A 9,291-nucleotide genomic window follows, 5' to 3' on the forward strand; every position below is an offset into this window, starting at 1 on the left:
TTCACATCATAGGGCATTTTATTCTGATGGAGAAACTGTGTACGAATACAGAGTGTTCTAGTCTCCATGGAGATTGTTCATCTTCTTCTCAACCCATGATCTGGCAAAGCAAGGACAAAAGAATCATTACGTGGTTATCCTCAAATATCACATCAAGATGAATGAATACAGGAATGACGCATGCCTGTTTATGAAATCCTCCAGTTACTGCATGTGGTGGGGTGTATTGATACATTACTGTAACTAAAGTCATGCATACATTAAATGTTTCTGATTTTATAAACACTTGATACTCTCTGATTCACAGTGTTAAATACTGACGCTGTTCATCCAGCTGGTGTAGGCAGAGACCCGGGTGAAGACGGTGGGCTTCTGGTTGGCGTTGCAGGCCGAGGCAGACACAAAGCTAGTCACACCGTGGACGACCCAGTTGCCGTTGACACTGCAGTTCAGGGGGCCGCCGGAGTCACCCTAGGTTCAGAGAAAAGACATCACAGACAAACCTCAGAGTCAAAAAATCTGAACCTTTCAACAGAGTTTAGCAAACACACCATTTTACAATGCACTTAAGTCGTTGCCTCTTGCTTCTCATATCCCCGTCTGATCTCAGATAGCCTCCAGCAAGTTTGTGCAGAACATGAACTCTCAAGACTTTGACACTTTTGGCACTAGCCTGGATCTTTGTAACTGACTTATGCCCCCGCTGATGCAGCAAGTAATCCCACGTGTCCTACAAAATATCTTCCTTGACAAGACAGGGTCAGGCCTCAGCTCAGTGGGAAATGGTCTATTTCACCCTGTCATGGAGGAGTGTGACTGAAGTCTGAAGTTCTTTTCAGGGTATCCTCTACTCTGCTTACACTGTACCCAAACATCTTTCAAACGTCTGCTGTCCTAATCGCAGGGTGACACCACGGTTTGTAGACAACTGGATAAAGTGGGTCAATATGAGCTTGGAAGCATCTGCCTTGCTGAAAAAGAAACCCCTGATAGATTGTAACTAATGGATTTATAATGGTTTCATAAATCACTTTCTATTGCATTATACAATCTGTTATAAGCCATTAATAACAACACATTTTGGGTTGCTGGGATGATACAAATCACTTGGACCAGTGTTTATCCTTTCCATTTTGTAATAATGCAGTTATGAATGTTAATTATTCATCAAAAATGCTTATTAAGTTGTTAATAAATGGATTTTGGTCCAGAGCCTCTGCAGCTTGTCTTCACAAGGTTAGCCTTGCAGATCCAGTCAGTCAGCATAGCAACCACACGCATTTGTTAACAATGGCCCTGGGACGCGTTCCCAGGTCTCAGTGAAATGTTTATAATTGTTTGTCACTGTGTATAAATTCTGAATATCTAAGTATTTAAAAAAAAAACTTATCACAAAATATAAAAATATACTGGCTTTTAACGATTTATAAAACTTTTGTAAATTATTTACATGTACATGTTGTATGTATAAAGTATTTTTCTTCCTCCAGTGGGAGCTGCGCAAAGTCTGAAAATAGCTTAGAGTAATGTCACTGGAGTCAGCATCATTTGGAGCTGAAGTCTACTATTATTAAAAAAAAAAGTGTTCAAGGCTTAGCCGCTACGAGCATTACACACACAAATCTACAACTGAACTGTCCTCGGTGGGTTAGTGCGTAATGCCAGTGTTGGGTTTTGACAAGGAAGACAAATGTGTTAAATAAAAAGAATTCTTTCTTAAGCTGTCCATTGTGATTTTGACAACGTTACAGGAGTGCAATGCTGAATCTGAATGGAGTATTCTTTTACGTCTTATAAAAGTAACACTGAATGGGATGGCGTGTACAGTCCTGCTAAGACTTCCTACCTGGCAACCAGAATCCCTGCCACCACCAGCACAGACCATGGAGTTCTTTACAGTGCTACCCCACCATCCGTAGCTGGAGCAGGTGTTGTGGTCAACAACAGGGAGGAAGGCCTGCTTCAGCTGGGCAGACAGCTGACCTCCAGCTAAAGAGAAAAACATCACATAACTGTGATTACGACTAGAATAACAGGATCGTACACTGCTTTCTCTTTGAAAGTTTAGTGTAGTTTAGTTTAAACATGATGTGATGATGTTTTTTTCACAGATCACTTTCTTATTGCATGTATAGGGGTGGCAGTAGCTCAGTCCGCAGGGAGTTGGGTTGGGAACCGGAGGGTCACTGGTTAAAGTCCCGGTATGGACCAAAAAGTAGGGAGTGTGGATTGGTGACTGGAAAGATGCCATTTCACCTCCTGGGCAGCCAGGTGCTGTTGAGCAAGGCACCGTGCCCCCCAATCTGCTCAGAGCGCTGGTACGGCTGGCAGCCCGCTAAATCTGACATCTCTCCATATAGATCCTGAGCAGGTGTGTGTGTGTAATTCAGGAGGAATGTGTGATAACTAACAAAGTGTGGACACAGAGTGTACATTGTAATTTCCCCATAAGGGATCAATAAACAGATAAAAAAAAAGAGAAAAAAGAAAGAAATACACTGAACTGAACACTGGGTTCAAGCATGCAAATGGTATTGTTATGTCACACTCACTCTGGGTGCGACCCCATCCAGTGATGTAGCAGGGGTTTTTGTTGGGCAGGACCTGACCAGCGGGGGGCAGGGCGGCGAGCTGGACGTAGTTGTTGAGAGACGCCTCGGAGGACAGACGCAGAAGAGCAATGTCCCACCTGAGGGTCAGATTCTAGTTATGCTATACTCTTTGATTGAGTGTTTTTATAATTCATGTTGGGTCAGTATGTATGGTTAGCATGGGTCAGGCAGCAAAACAATTTCTAGAATTTAGTAACTATTTAGAAAAAAATATGTATTATTAATTTACAAAATATTTACACAATGTATATGTACAAACATATAATCACATAGCCCCATAATGCAGCTGTTATCTCAAAAACTATGCAAAAAACTCAACATTTTCCATACTCTAACATGATTACAAAAAAGTAAATGCACTCTGTCTTTATAATGTGAGATGCACATTCTATCAGTATGGGCTATTTTTGTTGCGCAGAAGATAGTCCAATCATGAGCAGCAGCTACTGACCCTCCAGCAACGTTGTTGGTGTTCCAGTTGGGGTGGATGTGGACGTGACTCACGCTCATGTACTGCTCTCTGCCCTCATTGGAGTTGATGTTGTGATCTCCAAGAACAACACGCCAAGTCCTGGATCTGTGGACGTAAAAAAATATATATACATTTCTATTCTACCACTCAAACACATCATGTTTGGCAGTTAGTACTCTCTAGTAAAATCGATACTTTTCACAGAAACTGTGGTTTTGGAGGGAAATGAGGCTTTTACATATATTTGATAGTCAAAGATGGATTAAAAACAAGAGCATTGCCAGTCAATTTCAACCTACTGTGTCTTGACTGTGCACCTAATGCTACCAGGTAATGTACTGAAATACATTTATGTAATTGTTCAGCTCTGTTAAAACATATGTCCTGTCATTTTAATCTTATCTCCATTAGTTTTAAGCTAAGCAGCTATTCAGTGATGCATGAAACTCCCACCTGTCCACACAGTGAGCAGCGGTCATGACCCATCCTCTCTTGATCAGGGTTCCTCCACAGGTGTGGTAGAAGCTGCTGCCAGATTTGTACTGAAGAGAGATCTAACAAAACGACAGCAGATAGCATTACATCTGCAAGAAACTGAACCATTCACAATAATGCAAAAGGATTCTTTTCCTTCTGCATTACAGTCTTAAACATACTCAATAAACCTTGTAGATTTGTCTGTACAGAACATATGTTGTGCTGACCTTTTTCATATTTGAAACCTTTCTAGAGAGGTGGTGGAAATAGACAAAATACTTTTACTCAAGTATTGTGTTCATGTGCAATTTTTAGGTACTTTTACTTTACTTTTGTACGTACAATAAATGCTATTGTAGACTTTTCAAATTATTTTTATTACTAAATTTTTTTAACAGCTATATTTGTTACTTTCATTTTATAGACGAAGCATATGACCAACTCAAAATGATGCATTACTACAGATTAAAAACACAGGTGTATTCAGTATCATGGTTGATTGGACATATTTATGTTGGAGTTGTGCATAGCCATATACTAAAAGGGTGAAAAGGTTATCCCATAACAAAATTAACAGGAAAGCCCATGAAGTCCTGACATTTATTTATTTATTCTCTAAAATGTGAGCATACAACTAAAATATCCTTTTTTTACGATCTGAAAGGGGCCATTTTGCATGATGGGTACTTGTTACGAGGGCTTTTTCATTTCACAGTATTTTTCACATTATGGTGTTAATATTTTCACTTAAGTAAGGGGTCGGAGCACTTCTTCCACAACTGTTGTAGAGTCAAACAAAGCACATAGTACCTGCCAGGGCCAGGAGTTGGCTCTGGCCACCTCGCCTCCCACAACTCTCCCCTCAGCAATATCCTCTAAGTACCTGGGCTCGGGAGTCAGCTCAGCCAGCACTGAGCAAAGCAGAGACACAGGAAACATTGAAGTCAGACATCAAAGATTCAAGTGTGTGTAGAATGTCAAAGAAGAAGACATTTCTTACCGAGGGCTGCGAGAGAGGTAAAAACAAGAACCCTGAACATTTCTGCGGTCTCCTGAAACTTTCTGCTCTGGAGACTTCTGCCCATCACTCTTTTATACCCTCAGGCCCCTTACAATGATGTGTGTGTGTGTGTGTGTGTGTGTGTGTGTGTGTGTGATCAATGCCAGCACATGTCCATCTGTGTCTGTTTCACAGTTATCACTACACTAGGGGGAAGCTGACCAAGCAGCTGCATCCATTTTTTTCCACAGTCCATAAGTCTAAGCTATATTTACATTCTGATTACAGCACAGCTTTCACATGTGTTCAGTTCCCACCATAGGCAGACTTAGGCCTATACTATGAACACTCCATTAGTGCCCCTGTGCTCACTGCAGCCCTTTCATTTAAAAATGTCAAACCGCCGGAGAGGCAACAGAAAGAATGACGGATACCTCCACCGGTTTCAAACAGATTTTATATGACCAATTTCTAATATGAAATAGTAAAATAAATAGATAAAACTATAGCAAAAATAAATAAAACACTAAAACACTGCAAAATGAATGTCAAAATTTACTCATGGCTTGTGGCTGTGAAGACTTTAAATTGCATTATATCAACAACAAAAAAAAAGTGTATCCTCGTGTCCCTGCCCTGGTGCTCGTGTTGCTCAGTGCACCGTTCCTTTTCTCTCACAGATTTAACTTTGACAATGCTCACATGCTGAAAGGGAAAACGGTATTTATCTGATTGTCAGAGTTTATCTTGATATAAATCATCAGTGTCATAATTTGAAATGTCTTTGAGAAATATTAGGAACACTGGAAAAGGCAGGACATGAGGCAGTTTGAAGATGAAACACACAAATATTGACACTGAACCAATTTCTTTTTGATCTGGAAAGTTGGTTGCAGATGGAGGACAGGCTCAATGGGCCTCTTCTCAGGAGACATTTCGACTTGTCCCAGTAGGAAATGCACAGGTGTAAACAAGGATGTAAATGGCTTTTAGCTGCTTTGATTTCAGGTTCTATCGTGCATGCTTGCTCACTGTCATTCTCACTGGAACACTTGAACAAAACAGGGCCATCGTTTGTGGTATACTAGTTACACTTGTGTTGTTTCCTACCGTGACAACTCAAAACATCTGCTCTATAAAAACCCTACTCAGAATAGTTTCTCTTGTAAAAATCCATTTCAAGGATTATTTATGACCTGGAAAAAGAAAATGACATATATTAGTAAATCATCAACTGCACATATATTTCAAATTTTCAAAATTTCACTTAGCTACCGCAGAAAGAAGCTGAAAAGAACGTGTTGTTCGTTGGATTCTTAAAATTGCAACCGTCCACGTCTCGACAGAAACGCCACTTGATAGAAAGCTTCAAAGTTAAGCCAAAAAACTATTTGCTGGATAAAAACCTGACATAGTACATTTCCATTTTCAACTATTTGCAGGACAAGAAGCTTTAAAATTCATAAAATGCTACGCTTTTTCAGCTTCGCGGGAACATCCACTTTGTTCACTGTTTGACACATGGCCATGTCATAAAGACAAATCCAATTCGCTACAAGACTGAAAACCACAGCACAAAGAATACAGACAGCCTAGTGTCAAACAGTAGCCTATGTAGGTATCACTGTAGTGGAGAAGAAGTAGAAAGTGGCATGAAAAAAAAGACTCAAGTAAAGTAAAATCAATTTCTACTTAAGTACAGTACTTAGTTACATTCCACCACTGGTGTTTTTAAAAATGTAAATAATTATTTGTGTGAATGTTGTGAAACCAAAACATTTTTTTCCACATGCACCCTTTGGGAAATGTTGTATTATCTGATTCAACTGATTTTCTTTTCTTTCTGTTTTTAATAAATTATCAAAAAACTTCAAATTACTCTTTTTCTTTCTTTTTTTAACTGTGTTATACCATTTTAACTGTGTTATACTGCTCAAAAGACATTTAGGAGCTATTCCTGCTTCTGGCCGTGGTTGTACTTGCTAATTTGAGATGCGAGACTTGCGGAGGAAAAATGAGCCCACGGTTAGTAACATCGTGACAGGAGCAAAATATGCTCAGAAATGGCTTAGTGTGAGTAGGGTAAAGGACTTGCTGTAAAAAGTAAATTTACATACAAGTGAGTATTCTTTATGTTTTCTGTTTAATTTTTACTGGCAGTGTGTATCCATGGGATGAAGGCGGAGATGCAGGTGAAGACAGTTTGGAAGATGTGCACAGCTGTTGATGACATCAGAAGGGGGGGGGGGGGGTTCTATAATTATGCAGCAGGTGTAATCATAGTCGAGTGCTTGGTTTGATTAGCATGTTTCACTCTGTAGTACTTTCACATTGTTCACATCAACGGACTGACGTTGCATCCCGACTATGCGCCTCCTCCTGCACAGATATCGTGGTTGTCTTGACAGTCTCGCCCCACTAGTCGGAGCTGATGCAAGTTTTGTGGTTGACTATATCTTTGATGTTCCACTTCTGAGATTGCACTGGTGCAGCAGGAAATTCCGCCGGATGCAAGTATCTTCACTGAAGACCGCTTCCTTTTGCTTTCTTGGGGTTGAAATTTTAAACTCTGTTGGATTCATGAGGACTGGACAGGAGCGCATGACGTGCGTCCATATCCAGTGATGTAGCAGGGGTAGTTGTGGGGAAGGATCCTAACCCAAAGGAGGCAGATACGCCAGGCTTATGTAAGAGGTCATTATGGCTTGTGAATGTAAGAATTAACTGCTACCTCCTCTGTCAGCTCTGAAAAGAAATAAGCAGAGAAATCAAGCCAATCACAAAAGCTGGTAAGTCTGACGTCATGTTGTCTGAGCTCATTACTATTCACAAGCTCGCCCAGTTGTGCTGGGTGAAGGATGCTCACAGCCAGGCTCTCATTGGCTAGTTGTTATCCAATCAGAGTCGAGCAGCTTAGCTCATTGAATATTAATGAGAACTGGCACAAATCGAGCTGAGTCTTCTTGCAGGCTTTCTATGCTACACTAGAATGACTTGAAACAAGATAACCAAGGCATTTTTTCCACAAGAATCTGTTACCTATACACACCGTGAGCAGCGGCCATGACCCGTCCGTTTGTGATCAGTGTTCCTGAAGTAGCACTGGAGAGAGAACTGGAGGAGGGTTGACAAAATATTACTGCTTCCAACCTTAAAAACATCATAGGAAACTTCTCAAATCAATTGTTTTCATATCTTCACGTTGATGTCACACTTGTATTACAATGAAGACGCTAATAAATAGCTGGACATTTGTAAAGTAAATATTTGCAACAGATTCATTAACCGTATTACACCTTTTTTTTTTGTTGCAATGAGTGGTCAAGAAATATCTTTAAAAACACAATACATGGTATTTTTTTCTTAAAGCACAAACAATTTTTTTTAAACACAATATTAGAGTATTTTATACTTTATCTACACAATTTCCATGTCTACAGCTTCAGCAAAGTCTTGGGATGCTCAAAGTGAAGAAACTTCAGTGATACAGTTTATAATATTTGATTGGGAAGCACAGAAACCAACGGTGTGCTGCCAAACTTTTAAGATTCTAGTTAAGCACCACACCTGCTGTTTTCTCAACCATGACACAGCAATTTCCACTGACAGACTTACTGTCTGTCTGTCTGTCTGTCTGTCTGTCTGAATTCAAATCTTAAAACGTTCCACATCTTTCATTTATCAAAAGTTTTATACAACTTAAAAAGCATCACGTGAAACAATCAACAGCCCTTCATGCATGTTCTGCCCAAAAAAAGCTCAAGGTACATGTCGTCACATGATCTGGGATTTCTCTCCCGTTGGTCAGTTCTGGAACAAAATTGCATCAGAAGTATCTGCCCTGATTAATGACACTGTACCTGTTACTGTTAATGTTCTGATTCTGAATGATCCGTCAGACCTCCAACTCTCTACAACTCAAAACATGCTGTATTTGCTGGACTTACAGCGGCCAAGAGAAGGATGGCAACCCGTTGGAAACCACCTCATGACTTTCCTTTCTGGATGTCGTATATATGGAGCTCTCCATTGCATGATTTTTTTTTTCAACTTCTATCTGGCTATGTGATACTGTACCTGCCAGGAGGAGTGATGAAGCACCTCTTCACCTCCCACCTCCTACTCTTCCTGCAGTGCCGCTCTCCTATAGACCGAGCCGGCACTGAGGCACAGAAGAAGCTCATCAAAACGTTATTTAAAAATGGTTTGTTTTCCCTTTGTGTACTTTTATTTTTTTTATTTTTAAGCATTTTTCAGCAGTGGATTGTTTACAGTACAACCTTGATGTGTCTTACATAAAAACAAAAGCAGGACTTGCAGCATTTTCCCATTTCTAAATGTACATTCTTTAATACCCTGGGTTGACCTTCACTTGATGTGCATCCTCTGCTGAGCTTGGCAGTGGTCAGAGAGGCACCTGTGATCCTTCTCAGACTTTATCACAGTTTGTGATAGTGTGTGACGGCGTGTTGCCACATCACCCTGGATTTACTGAAACATAAAAAGTATTTCTAAGAACGTTCAGTGCTGAATATTTGTTTTCACAATCTGTAGCCACACTTTTAATTTAAGTAGCTGTATGCAGGAATTTGTATTTTTAGGTGAACCTTTGAAAAGGTTTTTTTTGCCGTGTGGGATGACAGTTTGATTTCTAAAGCAATAGAAATGTAACTTTCACAATGATACACATAACCGTGGTTACATAAACTTTCTGAGAAAAGAGCCGTCAC

At 40.1% G+C, this 9,291-nt stretch overlaps 1 protein-coding gene across 1 annotated transcript; it reads right to left on the reverse strand.

The window, feature by feature from the left end:
* LOC117943472 (elastase-1-like) lies at nt 1-4,666 on the reverse strand. Its single transcript, XM_034869630.1, has 8 exons — nt 4,562-4,666; nt 4,372-4,472; nt 3,538-3,638; nt 3,064-3,189; nt 2,553-2,689; nt 1,847-1,989; nt 322-471; nt 1-100 (listed from the first exon to the last, which is right to left on the reverse strand). The coding sequence occupies exons 1-8, from the start codon at nt 4,644-4,646 to the stop codon at nt 89-91; spliced, it is 855 nt and encodes a 284-aa protein (XP_034725521.1). The 5' UTR covers nt 4,647-4,666; the 3' UTR covers nt 1-88.
* Nucleotides 4,667-9,291: the final 4,625 nt, after the last annotated feature.

The sequence above is a fragment of the Etheostoma cragini genome, chromosome 4 (assembly GCF_013103735.1).
Source record: "Etheostoma cragini isolate CJK2018 chromosome 4, CSU_Ecrag_1.0, whole genome shotgun sequence".
NCBI lineage: Eukaryota > Metazoa > Chordata > Actinopteri > Perciformes > Percidae > Etheostoma > Etheostoma cragini.